The sequence below is a fragment of the Monodon monoceros genome, unplaced genomic scaffold, assembly GCF_005190385.1.
Source record: "Monodon monoceros isolate NGI ecotype Baffin Bay Population unplaced genomic scaffold, NGI_Narwhal_1 Super_Scaffold_7, whole genome shotgun sequence".
Lineage (NCBI taxonomy): Eukaryota > Metazoa > Chordata > Mammalia > Artiodactyla > Monodontidae > Monodon > Monodon monoceros.
The window spans coordinates 972,160-998,641 of record NW_021703784.1 but is presented as its reverse complement, the minus strand read 5'-3'; the positions used below and the strand labels follow the sequence as shown (position 1 = coordinate 998,641).

Sequence of the window (26,482 nt, the reverse complement as noted above, 5' to 3'; positions counted from 1 at the left end):
AAGCTTCTGGAACCACAAGGAGGGTCAGGGAGTTTCCATCTGTGAAACCTCCATCGGCATCCCAAACGGTAGAGAAGCATAACTTCTATTTTCTTCGTATTTTCTGCTATCCAAATACTCTACCATCAACAGGTGATACAGTCCTAACCAGAACACACAAATGGGTGTGTGCATTCCTCCAAGTGCGGGGGAGGGAACAGGAGCCCTTTGGCCACAGAGGAAGTTCACTGTTTTGACCTTTCCTGGGCCCCAAGGGGAAGTGCATTCTTTGAGATCCTAAGATTTTTTGAGATTCACACCCAAAGTTCATCCCTGTCCTGGAGGCAGACCCATGGACACGGGGCTGGAGTGAGAACAGATACCTCACAGGCGTGAGCAAGGGCCGTTCATCTGCTGCCTGCTGTAAAAGAGATATTGCCAATAACTGAAAAATCTCCCAGGAGATCAGAAACAGATGATCAACACCACCAGCAGAAAACAATTGTTTTAAAATCTAAGCATCAACTCAATTTGTAACATCAAAGGAGAAAAAGCAGAAACCACTGCTCCCTCTCAAGTGGGCAGAGACAGCCTCTGTGAGCACCAACGGGGGCCACACCTGCCTCGCCACCAAGACCCGGCTGGCGGGACTGTGGTGGCCACTCCGGCGTCATCTGGATGGATTAGCCGCTGTCACCAAGACACCCCTGGCTCCTGTGAGCTTCTCTCCCAGTCGTTGCACTACTAGAACAGGGGGTGTTTCTGCGTATTTAATTGCTCCAATGTCCTTTCACTGACATGATGCTCTTTCTGGGAGAGTATGGTCTGGGTCCTCGGTGCCACTCCCTGGGCGGGGGAGGGCCAGGCGGGGAGCCTCCCTCACCCCACCACCTCCCCACCCCCGGGGGCTCCCATCAAGGGAGGGAACAAAGCCGGGAGCCCCGCGCCAGGGGGCTCCGAAGGCTCAGAGGCTGCTGGCCACCTGGAGGAGAGAAATCACGCCGCTCAAGTCTTCCTCCTGCTTCCAGCCAATTTCTACTCCCTTTAATTCAATTCCACTCCTCCTGACCCCAGCAGGCTGGAGTTCCAGAGTTACTTTCAACAGATAGCACCAATTACCGAGGTGTGAAAATAGAAACCTTCGCGTTTGGAGAACAAACCCAGAGACCGGACTGAACTGAACTGAGCAGGAAGGTGGAGAGAAGAGAGGAGTCCGGGGCGGTGGGGGAGGCGACTGGCAGGCAAAGAGGAGGCTGCAGACAGGGACCACCCAGAGGGGCCCCCGGAACCGCAACAAGCCAGGGAAGCACGCGGGCCGGGGCACCTGGAGCTGGGATGGTCCTCGTGGGCCTGTGCGAGCGCCAGCCCAACCCCACTGGTCGCTTCCCTGTACAGAGAGCCCCGAGCCCCGGTGCCCCCAACGGGCCGCACACCCTGCAGAGAGACCCTCACCCGCAGTGGGGGAGCGGGACCAAGAGCAGAAGCAGAGCCCAGACGTCCCGCCTGGCTCCCACGGGCAGCCCGTGATCATGGCAACCGTGCACACCTTGGGGGGGCCTTCACCCTCCCGCAGGTTTCCTAGGAGCCCCCCACCCTGTGCCACTCGGCCTGGGGTGTCCAAACACACGGCGGGTCCTAGTAACACTGATGAAAATTAAGTCTCGGGCTGGTCTGTGCTTCTGTGGTCGAAATTAATTGGTTCCATGACCTTTTTATATCGGCATCCTGTCCCCTATAAAACGTAAATAGAGTAGGTACCCAGCAAATACTTGAACTAACGTTTTAAATAAGGTGTTCTGCCCTCCATAAAGCCTGTCTTGTTATTTAAGGAAAGACGACATTATCATGGGATGAGCTTGGAACAGTAAACCAACGAGACTACCTTTCCCCCATCCACCCCCCCCAGACCAGGGACGACGGCGGGGGGGGGGGGGGAGAGTTACTCTCCGTTACACACCCACCCCCTTCCCAGGGACTGAAGGGGGTGCTTACTTCACTGCGAACAGGAGCAGAGCCTCAGACCTCCTGCCAGGTCCACACTGAGACGGGTCGGAGCCTGAGAACATGGCCCGGGGTCACCTGAACCCCTCGGCCGGGCACCAGGACCTCCGAGAAGCTGAGGCCCTTCCTCCCTGGTCCAAGGTCTTCAACTCCACCCACCGCCCGCCCTCGGTGGGCTGGGCTAAGGGTCTCGTGCAAGATTCAGGGAAGTGGATCCACAGGTGTGTGTGAGTCCACGGACACACCCTCAACACACAGAAGCATAGGAAAAAAAACACAGATGCCTCCTCTCCCTCCCAAGGATCAATCATAGCTTCATCTTCAGGGAAGAAATTAATCTAAGAACCTTTAGCCAGATCCTCTGACTTTCTGTCCAGATCCTGCAGCACTTCACTGCAAGACAAGCTTCCCTCAGCCATTCTCCTTCAGGGGCGTTTGCTCCTGTGTTTGGTGTGCAGTGAAATGCGCGGCCAGGATTGCTGATTCAAAGGCTGTAGCAACACTTGGGCCCATCCCCTGTGAGAGGAGAAATACTTCTTGACTAGACTTAGGGTGACTGGCCATCCTGGGGTGCCTGGGACGGACAGTCCCCAGGGTGCAGGGCTCCCAGTTCTGAAAGCAGGACAGTTCTGAGAAAACTGGGCCAAGTTGAATAATCTAGCTTAGATATGATTTCTGAAAATGCCCCCATCCTTAGCAGCAAGGATGGGGCAGGAATGACACAGAGTAAAAGGAAGCAGCTGGTCTGAGGGTGGAACTGCAAAGAGGCTCCATGTTCTAAACTCCATAATTTCCTCATCTCATTTCTAAAGACATAGAAAATGAGCTTCATAGAAATATGTCTGCCTAGGAGTCAACTTTACGTGGCAGCGTTGACTCTGAAAGTCAGATCTGTGGGAGCCCTAAACCCATGTTCTTTACCGGGCCAGGAGCCTGTGAGGACCAGCACGGCCTCCCAGCCCCAGGAAGGAACCTTGAGGCACCATCAAGGGCCTGCCTTCAGGGAGTTTCAGATACACTGGGCGGGGTGGGCAGTGGATTTAACTAACCTCAGCTGGTCAGCATCTCCTCCCCCGCCCTTCGCTCCTCCAAACGCAGCTGTAAATCCTTCCCATCTGTAAACACGAATGCGGTTCTCGCCATTGCTTAGCGCTTCTGACACTAATTGCTCTACAGAGTCTGTGCAACTGGCAACACCTTATTAAACGTGAAATATATTATACTGTCCACTTATTGCTGCTTTACAGAGATAAAAGTATCTTTACTGCATGGGAAAGCTGGCAAAGAATTTGACAAAGTGGCTTCTAAACAGCCGCCTCCCAGGACACAGGCTGGTCTGGGTTAGGCCGGAGCTGCCCTGCCCTGCCCTGCCCTGCCCTGAAGGTTTCACCACAGACTCTCCCCTGCACTGTTCTGCTTCCATCTCAAAGATCAGCGTCCACGGAGCAAGCCTTGGTGCTCTCAGCCGAGACAGCGGCACCGGCCGGTCTGCAGAAACAACGTCTCCTTCCTGCCAAGGGCAGAGCAGGGTGCAGAGGAGGCTGGCTAGAGGAGAGCTGGGCGGCAAGGATGCAAGAGCACGACGGGCAGGTCTAGGGCGAGAGCTCCAAGTTCAGACAAACTTGGGACAAGGCAGGCCTCCTGACGGACACCCGCCAAGACGGGATCGCACAGTCAAAGCAAAGCCACAGTCAGCAACCTCTGCAGACGCTTGCTGACACTTAACCATCAGAGAGTCCACCCACCCCAACCTCAGCCCAGCTGGCTCCTCGAGGCCCTGTTACATGGGACAGAGACTCCAATGACCTCCTCGCTGAAAGCAACGGGACTCAACTCGCCAACCAAATACCCGTAAACGCTTCCCTAAACACCCTCCAGTTCAAGATTGCCTGACCATCCATATGGGACGCAAGCTAAGAATGTTTCTTACATTTTTAAAAGGTTGTGAAAAGAGGAAGAGGAATATGAGGTAGAAACCTCAGGGGCGAAAAGCCTAGAATATTTACTTCACCAGAAACAGCCGGCGCTGTCTCAAAGAAAGAACGGGAAAGTGCAGAGAAAAGTGACTGCAGGCAGCTCAGAGGAGAACCGCGGGATGGAGGGAAGGACAAGGGTTGACACAGAAATGCCACCGGGAAAATAACGCCCGCTTCCAAAGGGGCAAATTTTGCTGAGTGCTGAGATCTGATTAATTGTGTTCACTCTGCTTTCTGGAAAGGGCCCATCTGCGGGAGCCTCGCCTTTTGTCTTGGCGATGTTTTACCGCTGTCCCCGTCCATGGCAGTGCCGTGACACGGCCCAGTGGGACAGGGCGGCCCCAGGAGCTTGCAGATAACAAGGAGATGCAATGATGGACGGGCCTATTGTCACGTCCACGTTTTGTGTTTCCGAGATACCAAATTGCCTGATCGCCTTGACATTTCCGAGACCAAATTAAAATGCACCACCATGGAGACAAAATGTCATTAGCCTCATTATAAGTGATTGTGTTAAAATAAATACAAAAATAAAGTGGAAATTAGTCCAAACCATTAAAATACAGAAGCGAAAATGGCCAACAGGGACCTTACATGAGACAGACTAAGAAAGGTTGAGACGCCCCCAAGGAGGCAGGAGAGATGGATGGAGCCAGCATGGTGGGCAGGCAGCGGGCGGCGGGACGGCACTGCTTGGGCGCCAAAGCTGCTGCGCTCGGCCACCGCCCATGTCGAGGGGCCTTAGAAAGGGTGCATGGCCTCACTGACCCCTGAATTCCTTCTCTGGGAAGATAAGAAAGTGACCTCACCTTTCACACGTGTCTGTGAAGAGCTTCACGTCTAAGTAAAAGGAATAAAGAAATGGTCTTATGAGTTGGAGACTGTCTGGAAGACGGTCCCCTGAAAGAAGGGGGCAGGTAGCCCCGTTGGGCAGAGAGATAACTGACCTGACCAGGGACGGAGGTGTCCTCACAGGACAGCCCCGGCTTTTCTGAAGAAGGGTGGCCACAGGCAGAGAACCAAACTTGGGTCCACTTGCCCGAGTGCAGTAGAGCCAATCTACCGACATGGAGTCGTGGTGAAGGAAACTGTAGCATTCACTGCAGGACCAAGCAAGGAGTCCAGAGCGGCTAGTGCTCAAAAAACCCGAGCTCCCCGATGGGTTTCAGGAAAGCATTTTTAGAGGCCAGGTGAGGGGGGCGGGTCGCAGGGCATGCGAGCAGCTTGTGCACAGTTCTCTGGTTGGTTGATGGTGAGGTCACAGGGTCAACGTTATCAATCCTGAGGCTCCAGGAGGCCTGGGTCATCAGGTAGTTAACATCTTCCACTTGGTGGTGGTTTTAGCATCTGTAAAGCAACTCAGGAAGTGCACGTCAGGTACTGTGATCTGGCTACTTCAGAGGGGAGCCCAGGGGAGGATACGGGCAAGGGGTGTGTCCCGGGAAGGCCCCATACAGTCCTGCTCGGTTACACCGGGAGGCCCCGTGTGGGGTACCGAGAGGGGTTCTGACTGCGACTCTGTCTGATGTCAGCTCAGCCCTTTCCCTGACCTCCTACCATCTGTGGGGCTCACCCTCCCTGCCTCCCAGACCCTTTACTCTCTGCTGCTTCACCCAACCTGCCCTTTGACCCCTCCCTCTTTCCTGTCTCTTTCACCTACACCTACTTCCTTTGGCCCCTCAGACTTGACCCCAGAAACCTGGCCCCAGGCACATAATATCCATCTCCTGCATCTCTCATTCCCACCACTGGACGTTTGCCCTTAATGCCTAGTCTATGGACGCTGACCAGAACAAGCAATGGTGTGAACCGCGCCCCCAAAAGGAAGAGAACCAATCCTTCCCTCGGCTCCTTCAAGGAAGGACATTAATTCTAACTTCCACCATGCCTGCCCACCCCCCCATGAGAGCCACACGAAGCCCCTCCCTGCAGGAACCATGACTGAGTAGGCTGAATTCCTGCCTCAGCCTGCTTCTCCACACAGACATCCACGACCAGTCCTGGCCTCTTCCCTGCTGAGCCCGAACCGGCTGGGGGACCACTTCCTATTGATCGGAAGCTGGCACCAAGTTCTCCCCCTTGAGATCAAGGGCTGTTGTTTTCACCAGACACAGTAGGCCTCTAACAAGTATGAACCAACACAACTGGAAGCACCATGATAGAGTGACAGTACCTTCTGCTAGCATGATAGTCCTTCCCGTTTTCTAAATTATGTCTACCAACAGCACGCTGGACCACACAAAAGTCCTGTGTTGCGACTAAGGCAGATATTATAGTTCCTTCCTCATATCTGAAAAAAACTGAGGCCCCAGCACAGAAAATGTCTCGTCCAATTTCCCACAGTCCAGAGCAAAGAGACTAAAAGCCACACGTCTGAAGCCTAGGTTCAGTCCAAATTGTTGAATTACTTTGCCTAAGTCTTAAGGAGCAGAACAAAGGATCCCAGGAGAGCTGTGAAAGGGTTAATTCCCAAAGGCCTGCAAATAGCTTGACCCCCTAAGAAGAGCCCCCAGGTGCTCAGCGGGGATGAGCAAGGGCCTCAGGGGGCTTCGCTGCAGGAGCCCGTAGACCCCAAGCTGCGAGCTCCTGCACCTGCTCTGTCATCGTGATCCCTCGGGGAGATGCGTGGGTGGGTTTGGTTTGGTTTGTTCCAGGTGAATTTCTGGGGAGACAGAAGATGCCAGGAGGTGGGGCGAGCCGTCCCTGGTCCAGTCAGAGACAGCACTGCTGCGAGAGACAGCTAAGGGCGTTGCCTGAAGGACAGCAGCAGAAAAGCTTTACCCTGGAACCCCAAGCAGGAGAGCTGCTGTTCAATCAGCGTGTGTGAGTGCCCCGTGCTGGGACGGCCGGAGGCCCTGTTCTGTGCGTGTCTCCACTGCGGCCTCTGTGCAGGGCTGGGGAGGCCGCCGTCCTTGGGGCCGTCACGTTCTCCACTTGAGTCTGCAGTTCCCAGCATGCGTGCTCGCCCACTCTCTTCCTTCCAAACCCAGCAGGCATCTGACTTCTCTGATTTATGTTTTCTTTTTAGTTCCTGCACTCTGATCTTTCTCCCACATCCCTTTTCTAACCTGTGAGTGTCAGTTTAAAAAGTGCGCCCGCTTTCCCCGTTGCTCCATGGGGTGGGAATCAGGACAGAGAAGACCTTTTTCTAGGGCCAAGCCAGCCCGTTCCGAGGGCCCGATGGATTCCCTGCTGTAACTCAGACTGAGCAGCACGGTGGACTAGGAGAAGGCTTGGTGAAACGAGCTCACGAAAGGCCGAACACCCAGCTGAGAAGACGCGTCTTCAGAGGTGAGAAACACAAGCAGCTTACTCCCGTGAAGCAGGAGGGTGACAGAAGCACGCTAAAATGGGTCAAACACCAGGCTTCAAGGCGGTGGGCTGGCTGCAATCAATCGTTTTCTGAGTGCTCGTTAGAATTACAAAACATCAGAGCCGGCAGGCACCTTAAGGGATGCTTCAGCACAACCGCCTTTTGTAGAGAAGAAATCTGAGGCTGAGAAAGTCCAGTGACCCATGCAAGGTCACGCAGCCAGGCACGGCCGTGAAAGACCAGCGCTCAGGGGTCCTGACTCCCACCATCCCTTCCGACACTACGTGTGCTCACTCGGGGAGTGGGAGGAGAGTTCCTGTGCCCAAGTGGTTCAGTCTCTGATTAGAGGCACAAGGTAAAGACGTTTTTTGAAGTGATTGTCCTGAGGGTAGTAAATCACGAAAATCCCAAATGAGCCAGGGACAATATTAAGATCACCAGGGGAGATTTTTAAAAATCCTGACGTTGTACCCTGACCAATTCCATCAGAATCTCAGGGAGTAGGACCCGGGCGCGCGTCCGGGTGTTTTGAGCTCCCCCCTCCCCAGTGGTCTCAATGTGCCGACAAGGTTGAGAACCATCCCTCTGGAAGTTCAGAGGGAGAGGGGTGCTTATTGGGTGAAGTTGCCAAAAAAGGCTGCTTGGAAGAAACTGTTTCTGGGCTGAGATCAGAGCAGTGGGCTAGGCCCGGGGGCGCCGAGAGTCTTCCTTTCCACGCTGCTAGCCCAGGAAGCACACTGCGAGGAGCACAGAGCACAAGAGCCGTTCAACACTGGTACCTTCTTTCCCTGAGCCTTTGGTCCACTCAGCATCGCGATCCAGGGTGATTTCTGCCCCCAGTTTCCCACGCGGAGGAGTGAGGCCGGCTTAGTAAGGGCCCCACGTCTGGGAGCGGGACTGCAGGTCCACAGCCCTGACCCTGACCCAGCCCACCTGCAAGTTCAACCTACAGCCATCAGCCAGGGGTCAGGGGCTGCTCTAAGTGCCGCGCTCTCTGGCCCAGCGAGGAATCGGCCCCAGCCCCTGGTCACGCAGAGGAGGGGGAGAAAGGGAGGCGACGGAGAGCTCTGTCAAGTTCACCTCCCCCGGGCAGGCTCCACACCCCAGATCTCATCTGCCTGTGTCAGCAGCCAGATGCCAACGGGCGCACACCCGACGGCCGGGAAAGAGCCCAGGGCCACCAACACGGGGCGGAGGCTGGCTGGGCGCCCCTCGTGCTTGGCATCAGCAGCCCCCGTCAGGAGGACGGCACAGACAGAAGGGGCTGTGCTTCCCGAGACCCTCTCCTGACTCCTGCGTGGCCCCTCTCTGCAGCAGGGTGGCCACGCCGCTCAGCGTTTACCCTGAGGCTGCCTTGAAGTCCTCTAACGCTCTGACTGCTCGTTAGCCTTCTCACCCTGATCTACACCAGCGGCTCCAATCCAAGTCCCAGAGAGGTTGAGATGGTGCCCGAGGGTGTGTGGGTACTTAGCAACTCAGGGGCTCCCTCCTCTCCAGCTCACCTGCTTGCAGGGGATGTTTCCACTTGGTGGAGGCACCCACTGGATATTTATTCAAGAAGTAGCTACTGATCGCCTTTTCTGTGTAAGACACCACCGCCTCTTGGGCTCCTCCTCTGAAGGCGGCTGGGATCCATCTCACGCCCACACTTCCCCCTTAAATCAGACACAGGAGCCAAACCTCTGACGTCAGAAGCACGGAGGCCACAGGGAGAAGTCATTCTGCTGAACGTCTGCTTGTAGCTCTGCGCCTCTAGAAATGCAGACGGTCCTCTGTGCAGCCGTCGGATGCCCCTGGCTGGTCACGGTGCAGGTCGTGCACAGCCGCGAGATGCGGGTCTGAGTAGCCTAGGACCAACACCTGGACGACCCTTTCCAAGTCTTGCCATTCCAGGCTGAGCAGAAAGGCCTTCAGATCTTCACAGTATTATTTCTCTGGTGTGATCCACGGTAAACTCTCACCAAGAGGGAAGAGTGTGAAAAGCACCCTGAACTGGGACAAATCAGACCTCGTTTCTGTACCTGATCGTCCCGCACGACGCTGTGTGAACCCACACGAGTCTCCCCACTGGGCTCCAGTGACTTTAAGGTCCCTTATGATGCTGACCATTTGTGGGCACAGACGTGGCCTCCCCCGCCTTCGGCTTCTCCTCTCACCCTGTCATTAAATACTTAAGAAAACATCACGAACAGGGCCTGTACCTTCCTAATAATAACACCATCCGTGGTCCTTGAGTCAAATCCTGCAGTGACGGGTGACATGTGGACAAGAGCTCTGTACCTAACAGGACTGCAGGTCACCACCTGCTGCTTGCTGCCTCGGCCCTTTACCAGCCACTGACACGCTACCACGGATGCTCATCCACGTAATTATCTCCTCCACCTCTTTCAAAGTTCAAGTTCCCGGAGCTCAGGGTCTGGACCCCTTCCCGTTTCCTTCTGTGTTCCCTCCCCTTGTAATCTCAGTCAGCACTGAGGCTGGAGGTGTAACCTGTGCGCCAACAAATCCAGACGAGGATGCCTGGATGCACACACGCACGTGCACATACACAAACATACACACATGCACAAGCACACACACACACTCCCAATTCTTTACATCCAACTGCCTGCTCTACATGCCCAGTAGATGCACCAAGTTCACTGTGTGCAAAGTAAACTCCTGATTCTCCCCCAAACCCACAGATCCCCCTGCAGTTGACGTCAACTCCATCCTTCCAGTTGCTCTGGTCACAGAATCCGGAGGACTCTGTGAATCTGTTCTCTTCTCACATCCCATCGGCCAGTAGCTCGGACTTCACTGGATGCCTGTCAGCTACTTCCATCACCTCCTTTGCTGTCACCCTAGTCCACCCCCCCCATCTTTTGCTTGGACCACAGCAGTAGTCCCCTAACTAGTCTCCCTGCTTCCACCTTCAGCAGTGAGGTCATGGCACTCCTCTGCTCAAATCTCGAAAGCAGGCCCATATCCAACTCAGAGTAAAGCCAGTCTCCTGACAGAGGATGACAAGGCTCATTGAATGGGGACCCCACCTCTCTAGCCGTTTCTCCTACCCCTTCCCCTGTATTTACTCTGCCTAAGGCTGTTGGGCTACAGAGCATGGCACCTTCTCTGTGCTGCAGACTGGAGGACCCCTTAGACTACCCTCCACCTCTCTCACTGCCTCCCCGGCCTCTGACCTTCCTGCCAAGCCCCGGGCACCCTGCACGTGCCTCATGCAGGTCTTGGCCGGCTTCTCCTCAAGGGGACCTTCCAGCCCTTTACAAACTCGGCTCCAATGCCCGCCCCCCCTGCCCAGGAACCTCCCTGGTGAAGCTTCAAGAGCATGTTCTTCCCTCTGTGTGCTTCCAGGAGGAGGTTTATGCAGACGGTTGCAGGAGAGCACACTGCAACGTGCCTGCAGGCTTTCTGGGCTGCCCCTTCCCGAGTGACCCCATATCCCGAGCCTCCAGCGCCCGGTAGAGGCTGAGTGCTCACCAGACGCCCACTGCCCGCAGGACCTTGTCGAATTAATCGTCCGACGTGGAGTTTCACCATGAAGCAGCTTTCACCTAAACCAAATTTGGCATTTATAATGGGGTTCGCGAAAAGATCCTCATCAGTGAGCCAGATCGCAGAAATTAACAGTGTAGCTTCTAAAATTAGTGTTGTCAACAACCCAGCAGCAGAGAAATCAGGCCACAGGACCAGCTGAGTATAGAAAAGAAATACGATTCAGAACCCCATAGGGTCAGTCCTTACACACCAAAGGCCCTCCAGGGCTACAAAGGATTCTGCAATGGCCAAGGAGCCCGGGGACACTTCTACGAGGTGCAGAGGAGCCTCAGGACTGGTCAAGGCCATGAGAAAGGCATCCCGGGCCACGGTAACGGATCACATCCCTGGGCATCCGTGGGCTTAGAGCTCCAGTACTGTCGGTGTCTACAGGATGTCAAAGAGGCTCACGTGGCAACAAGCAGTCAGCGCAGGGAGGTGGCTGGACAAAGTCTGGTCTGCCTTATGCCGTAGTGATTTACAAAGCAGGCGTCTGACTGCTCCTTAGGTTTGGAGCCCTGAGACACTGACCTCTCTAATACGGGCCTGCTGCTTTGGCCTGCAGGTCACTTCCAAACGGACTGAAGAGGAAGGAATTCCTGCAACATGCCTGCGTGGTTTTCGCCTCCTCCGTTCCAGCTCACCTGTGTCTGCTCCCGCCCTCCACACCTGGAGCTCCTGGCGGTCCCTGTCACCAAGTGACTGAGGGTAGGCCCAGGACACTCTTGAGTATCTGGCCAGAGAGCCCCCTTTTCATCAAGAAGCAGCCCAAACACTTTAGTCAAGGGTCCTTTTAAATATTTAGCGCCATTCTCACTTCTTGATTGTAGGAAATTCATTTCAAGCTGGCTCAGTATTTTGAATTGATCTCAAAACTACTGCCATCACTGTGAGCAGGTCTACGCTACTATTTACCCCCACTACCTTAGATATTGCATTTTAGATTAGCTTTACGTGTTTGTATACAGGAATCTTATCTGGGCTGTCACGCACACTCCTGACTACCCACAAGCTAATGGAGTAAAATCTAAGTCTGCCCTGGAGAAAAGGTGCTGGAATAGTTTGGCTAATAAAGATGGCATGCTCATTGAGAGAGTCAGTCCAGCGAAACTAATAACGCAGTTATGCCTTAAGACTTTTCACATCTGTTTTATTCCAGACGTAGTCTTCCAGAGAACAGCCCCGCCATCATGCCTAGTGGTATTCTTATCAAATGTGTTCCTCTTGTCAGCCATTCCTACAAAGCATTCATCAGAGAGCACCTGGCCCAGATGAGGGAGTTGATGACCTGATTTACAGGCTTGGGATAAATCGATTTTCAGTGGGACAAATAAACTGAGAACTAGAAGCTTCTCACAGGCTCGAAACCAGAACCGCTCAGAGGTGCGGGCCTATGGGATAAAAAGAGATGGCTGTCCTTCATTAGCTGTGAGAAAGACAACTGACATAAGTTAGGGGGTTGCTAGGATACTGTACTGACCATTTACAACCAAAGAACAGTGATTCTCAGCCAGGAGCAGTTTTCTGCCCCACGGGACGTCGGTCTATGCCTGGAGACAATTTTGGTTCTCGCAACCGGCGAGGTGCTGCTGGCACCTGATGCACAGAGGCCAGGGATGCTGCTAAACAGCCTGCAATGCACTGGGCAGACCCCACAACCGAGAAGTGTCCTGCCAAGTGTCAAGAGTGCCGGTGCCATAGGGGCACTAGGGAAATCACGTTCCAGAAGCTAACGTGTGACCGTAACAATTAACAATGGAAGCATCACGGGAGGGTAGAACCCGCTTTATGAGCTACACAGTGAATGTGCTCCAGGTAACAAACCAGGAAGACAACAAAGAACGCAAGGTGTGTGTTGCATCTCCAAATGGACTCAGGTCCTGTCAAGGGAGAAAGGAAGCACCTTTATCATCAGTCCAGAGAAGCCAGAAACCCAGGCGAGAATCTGGGGGACTTGTTATAAAAATGTCTCATTTACTCTGGGTCAGAGGAGGGTTTCCAAGGGCCAGGGCTAGGAGAGTCCAAAATAGCAAGTTCTTCCTGGAACTGACAATTGCACAGCTCTCCCAGGCCTGCCCGTGAGTCCTGGCTCAGCTTTGCAGAGCGGGTTGGGTTGTGCGACATCGAACTGGGAAGGGCTGGACTGGGGAGCAGAGCCTCGGCTTGCAGGCCTGCTCTGGGCCCAGCACGATGTCAGCCTGGATCCCCCAGAACCAGACGTCAGGTAGGAGGAAGTGTCAAGACATGGGCCAGGGGAGCACCTGGGAGAGAAGATGGGGACAGAGCTGGAGACCCAGGCCCTCTGACCCGGGGAGTGTGAGAGCGAGGCCGCAGGAAGGCTGAGTGGACGTGGGGACGCAGTGTCCTCCTAAGGGGAGTGTGGCCAGGCCCCTGGGGAGCCTCAGGCCAAAGTCGACCATCAAGGAAGCCATGTCTCTCAAGAACGGCCACGACCCAGCACCTCTGCTTGGCTCGGTCGTTGGCCAAGAGCAGCCGTGAGAAGCGTGGCTGCAAAGCCAACACACCTGTGGGCTTCAGAGAGCAGAGGCAGGGGCTGAAGACCCGAGAGCCCCATCCTGGGGGCTGCCACCAATGCTGGGACAACGCACAGGAAAATGCATCCATTGCCGCCAAGTTTCCTACTTTACTCCTTCCTGTGCATCTCCCTTTCTGTGGTCTCCTAACACCTATGCGAAAAATTCCAACCCTCCCTTGGCTGCACTTTCCCCCAGGGGGATGTCTCTGCAGCAGGTGGTCCGTGGAGAAGAGCTGGGACAGAGGGAGAGGAGGGCAAGAACTCGGGTGAGGAACCACGTGCAGTTGGAACGGAAGGTCCCCCTGTTTAGCTTTTTCCCTCCCAAAGACTGTTTTGCATTCACTTCCCTTCAATGGTCTTTTTTGATAAACAAGAGAACATCTGTAATACTGGTCTGTATCCACTGACATGTTACTCATTTTTACCACAAAGACAGAATTGTTGAAGGACATGACAGCTGCTCCAAGATGGGGTCTGCCATAGCAACTGTGTTGTACCAGCACCCAGAGTGATTTGTGGCCAAGGACACATCCCATGCTAAGTCCCAGAGAGAAGCAGCCAGAGCAGAGCCATTAGAAGCCTTCTGCCAACCATGATGAGACATTTCTGTCTTGACTCCAGTCCCATGAGCCGGTGCCCTAGCCCCTGAGTGGTGCTGGTCTCCAGGGATGCTTTGAGTGCTACACGGAATGAAGAGAAGGAGTACCAGCATTCCTATTGTTATTTATTTATTTTTATCTTAGCCTTTTGGTCACCACATACGTGTAGCAACATAGATTATTTCTGCTTAAAAAAATACATTGTGTGTATAGGCTCTAAAACAAAGAAGTCTGGAGACCACTGGTCATAGAGTAGGTCTTAATTTTTGTAAATAGTAGAAAGTGATGGTACGAAACAGGTGAGAGTGGAACTACTCTGCTTGATCAGAGACAGCTGGGGTCCGGGAGTGGGGCACAGACTGCACCCACTCAACTGCAACCAAGCCTGTGGGGCTCTGGGCTAAAGGCCCCCAGGGGGAGGGGCAGGAGCAGGGACAGGCAGTCGCTGTACCTACCAGGACGCCCTGTGCTCACACCTGGGGCCCCTGGTGTTTCTCAGTTGCTGGGCTCGCCCTCTGGGGCCTTGGGCAGGGCTCTGCCCACAGAGGATTCTGCCCCAGAGGGTGATAGGCACAGAAAGCGTCTGCACACCACCTCAGCACTGGGCAGGGGCTCTGCTCTGAGGAGGGGGCGTCCCTGGGGCTGAGACCCCGGCTCCCCTGCCCACGTGCTGGGTGGTGGCCCATCCTCTGCCCAGTCTCCTCCCTATGCCCCCGGCGCCCAGTGGCCTGGTGCTTGGCCTTCACCCTTCCCTGTCTTTGGCCTCCAGCCAACCCCAGCACCGCTTTGTCCCTGACTTTCCCTCCAGCCCTAACCTTTGCTCTCTCGGCCTTCACGCTGACCCTGTCTCCTCCACCACGTTCAGCGCGATGCAGAAGAGGGGCCTTCGGAAATATCAAGAGAATATGAAGATACTTCTTATGTACCCAGTTCCTGGGGCAAGGTCACGTCCAAACACAGGAGAGAGAGATCTGCTGATGGTAACCAGGCCCTTAGCCGATACCCAGGAACCCTAACAGAAGACAAGTCAAACTAACGGAAGAACTTTCTCTTTACTGAAAACCTACCACAGTCACTGCCTTCCCAGATGTCACATCACAAAGCAGCGGAACAAAAAAACTGTCATGAAGAATTGAAAATAAAGCGGGATGGAGAATATAGGATGCTTTTACGGGGGAAAAATAATCTACAGTGTACTGTGGTTCCCCCCCCCACCCTTCTGAATGCTCTTCTACCACTTCTGCTCTTCAACTGCAGCATAAAATCTGACTTTGGAAACTAAAATATGATGAAAAGCCAGTGTTCTAGTTCAAGCTAGAGTACCCCTCGCCCGCCCTGATCCCAGACTAGAGGAAGACTCAGGACATGGTGAGGGTACAAGCAGGCTCCACTCTCCCGCGGGGACCTGGCCTCCAGGGGGGCCCGCAGGCTGAGCTACTCAGAAGGCAGCTGGTGACATGGACAGAAAGACTCTCACCTCTCACTGTGGGCGGTGTGCTTGGTGTGCGGGGCCCTTCTTGGATCCCTGGGCCCGCTCGGCATCTCCACTCAGGCTGGGTCTTTCTGAGGCGTCTGAGAAGCTGAGCAGGTGGGGTTAGGGAGGACACGAGACAGGACTGTGACCTTGGACCTCACCTCCTTTCACCAGCCAAGCACACAGCTGCGTCCCTGGCTCTCATGCTGGACTCGGCCCGGTAGAGGCGCAGGGTCTGTGGTCCCCTGGGCCTGAACAGAGGGACTTGGGTCACTAGGGCCTCGCGGCTGAGCCCGCGGCGGGAGGAACTGGTCGGTCCCCTGCAGCATGTGTCAGGGGAGAAAGCAGGCCCCCTCCCACTAAGGTGCCCCTCAGCCCCGCACTGCTCCCTGAAAGTCTACTTTCAGGAGTGGCAGCGAGCTCAGCAGACAGGCACACGGGGCAGCCCGGTTCTCAGGGCTGCAGAGCACTTTCCACCCGAACTTCACTCTTCTCAGCCCCGTCTGGGTTTCTCTCATCTCAACCCAAAAAACAGAGACCCAGCGGGGCCAGAGCAGCTCAGCTGGGGAAACACAAACCACTTCCAGTACTTTCCACAGAAAAAGGAGAAGCAAAGCAAACAGGGCTCCAAGCCTAGGGGCGTGAACACAGGAGTGGCCGGAAAGGGGCCTCCTCCTCCTGAACCACCATCACGGGCACTCGGGCATGTGCTCCACGGCCTGTGGCAGCCAGAGCAGGACAGGGTCAGCAGTGAGGGGGCCGACGCAGGAGGAGAAGCAGGAAAGGCCCAGACACACGCCAACCCAAGGGATGCGCTGAGACCCAGGCCTGCCGCCTGGAGCCGCCGAGCCCCGCACGCCTGCCTGCATCCCTTACGACGTTCCCAGCCGCCCCAGGAAGCAGGTAAACGAGTTATTTCCTCCTATTTGGTAGACAGGATTAAGAGTCTAGGAGAGGTCCAACCGTTTGCCCAAGGCCACCCAGTTCACAAGTGCAGAGGCAAAGCCAGAGGCCGGGTCCCGCTTCCACACTCTCCCACAGGGGATGGCAGAAGGGCTCAGCATCCACCATAAAAATACACAATATTTTATTTAAGTATAGTTGATGTATAATATTATACAATTACAGGTGTACCATATACTGATTCACAATTTGTAAAGGTTATACTCCATTTATAGTTATTATAAAATATTGGCTCTATTCCCCGTGTTGTACAATATATCCTTGTACCTCATTTTATACCTAACAGTAAAAATAAATAAATGAAAGAAGAAAGAAAACAGTTGTCCAGGTCATAATAAAGAAGTGGTCCAATCTTCATGGACACTGTTGGGGGCAGTTGTAAGGCAGTGCCCTTTTACTCCCAAAAATCTCACCCTAAACAAAAGGAGGGGAGGGCCCATCAGGAAAAGATGCAGAATCCTCAGAGTGGTTTTCCCCATCCCTTCCCATCTGGGCTTCACCCAAAGAGGCATCCACCCCAGTGCCAAGTAAGACTGGGCACTGTCGTCTCCGTGGGATGAAGCCAGGGGGACTCCCAAGGCAACTCCAGCTTCCCTTGGAGGCTGACGGGCTATTTCCATCTCCACACTCTATCTTCCAGCATTCTTCTCCCTTCAAGGAGCTGGGGCTCCCTTGGCACTGGGCTCTTTGGAAGAAGCAGGTTGGCTCATTCAGAGAAGCAAAGGCTTCCTCAGGCCTGTCTTCCTAGCAGGGAAATGCCCGTAGGAGCCTGGCCCAAGCACAGTCACCAGTGCATGCCTGTCTGCTCTGAATCTGAAGCCCTGCTTCCTGTTCTGCACTGTCCATGGCTCTTCTGAGCTGATCTCTCAATCGCGCCCAGGCCTGCATGGTCCACCGTGAGGGCAGAGCAGGTCAGGGGGAGGACGGGCGTTCACCCACTATCTCACGGAGCAGTGACGATGTACGGGGAGGTGCTGTGTGCACCGTCAGTTACCGTTTCACCATGAATTGTTAATGTCACATTTATGGTATTTTCGGTGTGTATTTTCTCTTGGGTTTGATAGTCTGGTGATGATAAAAGCAGGTGCCTTTTGCAGTGTGTAGACCAAACAGGACAGGTTGACACGTACCTGGAATTTGATATTGTACCACCCTGGGCATCTCCTTCTGCATATCAAGGATCAATTGATTTCTAGAAGTCTCCCAGTTCATTTACAAAGCTCATTCAAAGTATGAGAATGCCTCTGAGGAGGACAGGCTTCTCTCTTGTTTCTGACGTGTCACCTTAATCCTTGGGTACTGGATACCGGGGAGTCACCCTGTTCCACACGCTCCTTGTGCACCAAGATGAGAGAGCTTCAGGGAAACAGAGCAGCTGAGGTTACAAGTCTGTTTTCCAACAGGGGATCCGACAGGGAGGCAAAGCTCAGCTCAGCCCCGCGTACGCTGAAATGACACCAGCTGGGCTATGAACACAGGTTATTGAAGCTCCGTTGTCGACATGTTGGTCGGGTCCCTGCTGACTATGTGACATTAGCTAAGATGCTGGACTCCCTATGCCTCAGTCTTCTCATCTGTAGAATGAAAGGAAGGGATAGATGATCTCCAGCATCCCTTTCAGTCCTGAGGGCTCTACTTTTCTACATAAATTAATATGACTCACCCAGGTGGTGGTGGTTACAGGGAGGTCATGCATGCTCCTGTGACATCACAATAATATTTGTGAAAACGTTGCATCTTGGTGCCCTTACATCAATCTAGAGTCCAATCAAAGCTTCTCTAAAATGCCTGGTTTCTTTTAGGAGCAAATAACCCTGGGCAAGATCCAGCAGATAACACAGCTAGAGCTCTCTGCAATCTCTTTGACAGATTGGGAAATGAATGATGCAATTTTAAGCTCCTACATTGGACCCTGAGAGGACACCAGTGAAGGGACTGAGATTATGAGACTTCAAGGAATGATGGAATTTCCAAAAGAACTTATTTCTGGTTCTGGGCAAAATTACACCTGAGCTGAACGGATGGTTTGTAAGCAGGACATGGAGGACACATCCTCTTCTCTATGTTCCCAAAGGCACTGCTGGTGCTCACGGTGGGTTTCCTTTAGATTCAGATTCTTCAGACACATCTGGGGCACCTCTGACTTTCCTGTAGTGGCTCCACATCACCTGTGTCTCTCCAATCCAACACCACCAGCAGTTTCCCACCTGAGCTACTCTGGGGGCCTCACCCCTTCCGAGTTTGCTCACCACTAATTCATTCTTCAAAATGCACAAGAACAAGATTCAATTACGTAAGGCGAGATCCTCACCCCCACTTAGGTGCATCACATCAGTGGGGTTCCGTCACTTCTAGAATAAACACCAAAATGACGAACGTGAGCGTCCAGGGCTGCTGGCCTCATCGCGTAGCACACGCCTTTCCTCTACGCTCCAGCCAAGCAGGAGAACGTCCCCTGTTCCTTTCTGCTCCGGGGCCTCTGCACGTCCTCTTCACTCTGCCTCTTCCCGGGGTTTGGATAAATTCTGCTCTTCATCCTTCAGACCTCAGCTCAATGGTCACTTTCTCGGGCAAGCGATCTTACCTCCCTGGCAAGTCAAGCCCTTCCTATGGGCAGCACAGACCTCTCCTCCCATAGATTTGTATCAGCTCTGACTTCCCTCCACAGGGACACATGTTTGAGGCACTCAGTCTCTCCCGCGAGGCTGTGAACCTCTTTTCTCTTTTTAGAATGATTCTCTTTTTTTTTGAGGTGGACCATTTTTTTAAAGTCTTTACTGAATTTGTTACAATATTGCTTCTGTTTTATGCTTTGGGTTTTTTTTGGCCACGAGGTATGCAGGATCTTAGTTCCCAGACCAGGGGTCAAACCCGCACCCCCTGCATTGGAAGGTGAAGTCTTAACCACTGGACCGCCAGGGAGGTCCCGAGGCTATGAACCTCCTGCAAGCAGGGACCAGAGACTTTTGTTCAGGCACTGCATTCCCAGTGCCCAGAACAGTGCCTGTCACATAGTAATCACTCAATAAACATGTCAGACAAGTGAACCTGCCTGCTACTTGTGGCATCATCGTCAGAGAGGAGCAAGGCAAGACCCCTGCTGCTCAGAAGCCCACAGCCACGAACAAGCACGTCTGAAATTGGCTCAGCTATAAGAAGTGACTCGGTATAAGACACGAGAAGCCCTGTTTCCATTTCCTCGGATTTACTGAGCCCTTCTGACCTCGTCCACGTGAACATGAACCCGTGTAAGTGTCACTTGCTCAAGCACGACTCACCCTATGCTATCAGTGTCCTCTTGTGGTCACAGTCCCTCCTCGTATTGCTATAGCGTGTACTTGTTGGCACGGCAGGCATGACTCTAAATTTCTAATAACCGGGCCACTTCATCAGTACCCGGAGTTGCGTAAACCTGCGAGTGATTTTGTTTCTTATGCAGCCGCTGGCCCACATCAGGGCCCACGTCTGTGTTTACGGAGAGTCTCTCACTCTCAGGCGTGTCTGTGGCGACACGCGACAGGAAATCCAAAAGCACCATCTCCAGCTCTGAGCCGCCGCGTGCATATCTGGTTGGAAGCTCGGGGCTGGTGTTTATTGACAGGCACGAACACTGGAATGAGCAATCTCTACAGCATCCTTCATACATTTCCACCTCCCATTAGCAAAGCCTGTCTGCCCTCACTCTGCACATGGGGAAGCCGATGGGCAGGCCAGCCCAGGGGCCCAGATGCCTGAGGATTCAATGGATGGAACAGGATGACAGAACAGAGAAGCTGACCCTTAGTACTCGTGTGAGCTTGGCTGGCCACCCGTGCATGTGCCCATCCATTCATCTGCTCACTCGTTCACTCCACAAATGCTCTGTAAGCACGTGTTCTATGTCCGTCACTGTGCTGGGTACCAAGGTCATGTGGGAGGACAAAACGGATGTGTTCCCTACCTTGACGGACCGCAGTCCAGGGGGGAAAGCGAGGCATAACACAGAGAATCACTGTAAAATATATGGGCCCACAGTGTTAGGCGGGAGGAACCTGGCATCCTGGACTTGGCAGTAACGAAGGAAACGAGCATCGAGAATGCTCTCCTGGGAAAGAGGAACTTAAGCTGAGCCCTGAAGGATGGAAAGGATATTTATCCAGAAACATCATGAAAGGAGGATAAGAGTTTTCCAAGCTCAGGTGGCCTCACAGGGGAAGCCCTTGAGGAAGGAGAGAGCACGGTGTGTTTGAGGGACTGATTCCCGAGCGATATGGAGCACGGGCCAGGCTGTGGCCCGGGGACTGGGTTGAGAGCTTTGGACTCTATTCCAGAGGCAACCCGAAGTCTGCATAGGGTTTTAAGCAAAGGAAAGACAAGCTCAGCTCTGCCTAGCTCATGATCTCTTTGAGAAGCAAGTGAGACCAAAGATAAATCTCCCAGGTAGACCACGAAGCGTGATACTTTCATTATGCTTCGTATAACCACTAAGCAAACTCCCAAGAGTGGTGAAACAGCATTTGTAAATTCCCTACGAATAAATGTTCACGAATGACCACTCAGGCTGTTTCAGAGAGTCTGTACCTTGAGATGTGGAATATGCTGGTTCTCCGGAGTTGGGTGTCAGCATGCCATCTGCCTGTCACTTATCACTTCCTGGGAACATGCGAGCAGCCACTCCAATCAGTGGCCTGTGTGCCAGTGCATTGATCCATCTGGGCCTTTCGGGGGTGTCTCTGCACAGCATCTCTGCTCATTAAAGGAAAGTGCCTGCATCATAATGATAATGCCTTGCACTTACCCAGCGCATTGCCCAGGGGTGTCTCAAAGCCTTTGGCAAACATTTAATTTAGTTAGTCTAGTGACTGCAGGCGAGTCCCCAGCCTCTCAGCACCATGGGGTCTAGGCAGACAGACAGAGGTGCTGAGAAAGGAATGCAAGGCCAGCCTCGCCCAGGCTCCGGGGCCAAAATGTGGCAGGAGGATGAACGGGGTCCCTGCATCGCTGGGGCAGGGCTCCACGCGCACGGCCATGGCTGACTGCGGTACAGGCAGCATGTAGGCCTGCTGCCACAGCGCCCACAGGGAGAGCACCCAGGCTTGTGGCTACAGCAGGGAGCTCTGCAAGGGCAGAGACGTAAGTCCAGAGGAAGAAGGGGCTGTGGATGTGACTGTGAGGGTGGCTAAGCTCTGACTTAGAGGCATCCGTGTGTATGTCTCTGTGTGTGTGTGTGTGTGTGTGTGTGTGTGTGTGTGTGTGTGGACATGAGTGGAGGACAGTGAGGGGGCGATGTGTATTCTCACACCTACAGGAAGGGAATAGCAAGGACATTTGTCTTCAAGTTCATCTCTGGTTACAGGGTTTATTCCTGCCCATTCTCAGAATTACCTTCAGTCCCGCCCCGGGCCCCAAAAGCACCTCCATCTCAGGGTGTAGACTTGAGTGGTGTAGAAATCTAGCAGATGGAACTATATCCTTGCCCCCCGTGTTAGTGCCTCCCCACTTAAGGGAAGGCAGAGGCAGCCAAGGCCTCCTGGGTTGAGAAGCAAAGTCTTAGTTTTCCATCAAGAGCATGAAACGGCTCAAGGGGCAGATGTCGCAGGGCCCGGAGCTCGGCACCTTTAGCGGGGTCAGAAGAATTGCCAGAGGAGAGAGGTGCCATCCCAAGGCGATGCCAGCCTGTCTCCTTCCTCTGATAGCCTGCCCGGCCCCCGTGTCTGGAAGGTGCCACTCAGCATCTGGAGGTGCGAACAGCCACCCCTGCAGACAGCCGGGCTTGTTGGCAGCCACTGGCCCTCTGTGGGCTGATGCCTGAGATCAGCAACAGGAACAGCCAGGCTGGGCCATCCATGTCTCCTCTCCCCCAGCCCAGGCAGCAGCCTAGGGGCCCCCATCCAGTAAGCCTGGGACAGGACAGCCACAGCCGAGGCCGCAGGTGACAGCGCCCCTGGAGCACTGACTGTCCGAAGCCGATGCACAAGCCCACGTGCAGAGCACCCGAAAATACCGCAGAGCAACATCGGGACCAAAGGGGCCGTGTGTGTCTGCTGCCCTAGTTTTCCACGCAGAGAAACCAAGGCCCAGGGAGCTCAAAGTCCATGGGCCTATGGCATCAGGGTCCAAGGGCAGGAACACACTGAGTAACTCCCTGTTTTATGGGCCTCTGTTCTTGAGGCAGGAGAGTACTTACTCACTGTACGATGTCTAAGCAGAACCTGTGTAAAGTCTTGTTGGATAAATGAAGGGGGAGATTGGACCGTTAGTTCCCAGCACTGTGACAATGACACATAGAAGTGGGTATGGTCAGCCTCGCCTTCAGCCTGCTCCACCAGAAGGAATGCCCGCCCCCATCCTGTGCGACACCCCCCCGTTTCTGCCCTATGACTAGGAGACCAGGTTGGGTTTTTTACACTCACCTTGCTGTCATCTAACCTATGCTTTTTGGCTACTCCACACAGGCGGAGATAAGCAGCATATGCTGCTGGAACCCCTTCTACAGATTGATAGACTGAGGCCCAGAGGACACTCTGAGCTGACCAAACCAACCTGAGGAGAAGGGGACAAACAGGAGGTAATGACTGCAACGTGGGAACAGAAGCCCTCCAGATCAGAGAGCCAATCCTCCCATCAGCGAGCTGGGCCCCCAGCCGGCGTGACTCTACGCTCTGCTTCAGAAACTGAGCCTTGGCCATAAAGACAGCAGCCCCCGTGCCCACCTCCATGCTGCCCTGCCATGTCTCAGGCTAGAGGGAAAAAGGCAGGCACAGATGGGTTTGGACTCAAATGCTGCAGGCCGTGGACAGGTTCTCAAGTACACACGAAGTGGGCTGAGAGGGACCGGGGGTGTTTGTTAGCAACACATGTCTGAGGTGGGGTAGGGGTTCTGCATTTTAATCTACAACCCCAGCACTCTTCACCTCCTGCTTCTGCAGGCTTGCTTCCCATCCCACTCCTCCCTCACAAAGTCCCCAGACCCACGGTCAGAAAGGCTCCCTGCACAGGCCCATCTCTCCTCCTGCCCGGGACCACAAAAGCCCCCCCACTCTCGGCACTCAGGGTCTCAGGAACATCTCAAGCCTGGAGTGACAATTAAATTGTCAACAGAGACCTCTCCCCGTCTCGGGTGTGGGCTCATTATGGTTTCCACTTGTTACTGTCTTTGCTGTCCCAGAGATTCTGCCTAGAAAAGCAATTCATGGCCATCGGTCTCCCCCTGGAAGGCACCAGGCGACAACAACATTAGCCTTAAAATTATTCTGGGATGGAAACGTGTTTCACTGAGAAATAGGCTGCAGAGTGAAATGGCATGGAGGCCCAACCAGGTCAAGGTTACGTGATTGCATTAGCCTCTGTCTTTAGAAGCAGGAAAAGTAAATGGCTAACGAGCTGGCATTAACCCTGATGGGAGGAAAAGCATCACTAGAAACAAAGGGGAAAAGTCTATAAACACATAATAAAGGAAGTAAAAGAGGCGAGGAAGAAGTCACAAGTAAGCCATTCGCTTGTCAGAACTTTAGGACACAGCCTGGTCCCGTTTCCCGCAGGGACCCTCCCGAGGTGATGCTTTCCTTTCCTCCGGGTACCTCCAAAGCCAACTTTCCTCCTCCGGCTGAGATGCTCGGGCCAGCTTCCAGCACAATTAGCAGCAAAGAGCAGCCCTCCAGCAGAAATGCCTTCCCTCTGCCGAGCTCATCCTGGTGAGGCCAAGGGGCTGGGGGCTGGGGGAGGCCATGCCCTGGAGCAGAGCCCGCTACAGGTGCGGGTGCTTCCCACCAGGGGAGATGAGCCTGGGAGCTCTACAGGGAAGCCTCACCGGGCTCCAGCTCTCTTCAGGGTGCACCGCAATGCAGCTCCAGCTCCTGGGGCTCGCTCCCTCCCCCCTTTGGAAGTGCAATGTTCTGATTCCATGAGAGGAGCCCAAACCCACCACCAGCATCCCAAGGGGTTGAGCGCTGCTGTTTTGCCAGCTGTGCCTCAGCTCAGCGGGAGGACGGGGGCTGGGGGCCCAGAGCTGTCACCCAGGCCAGGGCTCACACCCATGGGAAAGTTTGGACCCTCACTCAGACCCAGAGCGCCCACCTGGCTCCCCCTACCAGGCTGGAGCAGGTGCTGAGCGCCCTGCAGGCCTTCCCCTCTGAGCTGGTCCTGCTGAAATCCCCTCCCAGGCTTGGATCTGGAAGAAGAGCAACACTCCCCACCCACTCTAACTTCTCAGCCTACAGCAGACAGCCTGGAACGTGCTTACGCAGCGCCCATGTCTGCTAGGAAAAGTGCAATTTTAACACAGCATTACAAAACGTTAAACGATGGATTTACTCCTTTTTTTTTTTTTTCAGTCCATCCTCTTCTTCCTTCTTCCCAATAAACTTTTCATTTTTCTGATTTCACTTTGGTAGCTTAGAAATACTTTGGGCTTTATGTTCTTAAAAACAAAACCCAAGTAATTCTGAATATAAAAATGTAAAATTGTGTGTTTTACCCATACAGGATATGTAAGGCTTAAGAATCTTATTATTTATGTCTGTGTATATATGCACAGGATTTTAGGTTTAAGCTCATGTTTAACCAAATGCATGTGTCTCAATTTGGGGAAAAAAAAAGGAAAATTCTCGCTGGGCTGGGGTTTAGGGTAGAAACCCCACAGACCCCTGGATGCCGCCTAAACCCTTGCAAGCATAACCCTGTCCCTTCAGCATTGTTTGAAGGATGCCTGCAGGCATTCAGCTGTCTGCTTGCGAAGACACGCATGCAATTATCAAATCTATTACAACGTGTTGGGTTTTGCAACACTTCCACTAAGCCCATTCTGGCAGGATTGCAGCATCTTACCTGTGTCACTGCAAACAAGTAACTGCTGCGATAGGTGGACCACGTTTAAATGGCTCGGTAAGGCAGGGAAGGCGCTGAGGAGGACCAAGTAAACCCAGATTCCCACCCTACCCCCGATACGAACATTCCAAATTCTGTCAGGGACATTCACGTTTCAGATGCGGGGAGAAGGAAGGGGAAACGGGATTCTGAATCTCAAAGGCACAATCTGCCCATTTGGTGGAAGGATAAAGAAAGGATGGAGGTGGCAGGACTGTGTTAAGATGAGAAATGCAGGAGCAAAGGAGGAGGAAGGGGAGAGGAAGGGGCTGGAGAGAGAGTGAGGAGAGAGGGTGGTGAGGTGGGCGGGGGGAGGGAGGAGGGGGAGAGGGAGAGAGAGAAAGAGGGAGAGACAGAAAAAGAGATGCCAGCAGATGCAGAGAGGAATCAGGATGTCCCCTCTATCCTGCCGGTCCCAACAGAAGCGGCGAGAAGGATTTATACCTGGGAGTTGAAGCCCCTTTTCTACCCTTGGGACCACAACTGGTTAAAGCCAGCCAGCACCTTGCAGAGCAACTGCAGTGCCTCACAGCAGGTGCACATCTCGAACCCAGCTCACCAGACCCACTGCCTGAAAGGAGATCGAACCCCCAAACCCAAGCTGCAAGCACCCGTGTGTGCAGGAGCGACGAGCTAAGCAGTGTGTGCGCGCGGCGAGCCCACCTCTCCCCACACACGCAGCTCACACTCCCTCTTCCTCTCGGGCTCCCATTCCCCTTCCCCTTCTGCTCCGAACCGCCCGGGGAGAGCCGAGAGCCCCTGTTGGGTACCTGGGATGAAGAGCAGGGCGGTTGTCACGGAGAACACAATCCAGCAGGCGGGGTGGTGCATCTTGAGGCTGCGGTGTCCCCGCGGCTGGGCCGGCTGCCGCTGCTGCCGCTGCCGCCTTCCTCTGTGCTGAATTCTGAGCAGGTTTAAATCCAATGTTTGCAAAGGGAGGGAGAGAGCAGAAGAGAGAGGGAGCAGGCAGGCAGCGTCTCTGGTTTTTTGCTGCACAGACACACAACTGGTGAACACCATGAGCACCAATCTGCGCGGGGCGCGGAGCAGACCTCCTCCAAGGCTCGCATTGGTTCCACTCTCCTGAGCGACACGCGGGCACTTTCCAGCTGGGAGGCTGGGCTCTGGGGAGCTTCGGTCTGCCCCATGCTCGCCCCCGCCCGGAGCACGCGTGTGCACTGGTCTCTGGGGGAGATGCCAGCGCGCAGGGCTTCCTTCCGTGGGCACCGGAGCCCCTTCGTGGGCGGTGGGAGGGGCTGGGCC

The 26,482-nt window shown here is 54.1% G+C and overlaps 1 protein-coding gene across 1 annotated transcript in view; it reads right to left on the bottom strand.

Moving 5' to 3' along the window:
* The window catches only part of OPCML (opioid binding protein/cell adhesion molecule like), a 1,074,524-nt gene extending 1,048,347 nt beyond the window's left edge, over positions 1-26,177 (bottom strand). Inside the window, exon 1 of the mRNA XM_029208254.1 lies at positions 25,990-26,177. Within this exon, the coding sequence (XP_029064087.1) occupies positions 25,990-26,050 (61 nt within the window). The 5' untranslated portion in view covers positions 26,051-26,177. The remainder of the gene's footprint in view (positions 1-25,989) is intronic.
* Positions 26,178-26,482: the final 305 nt, after the last annotated feature.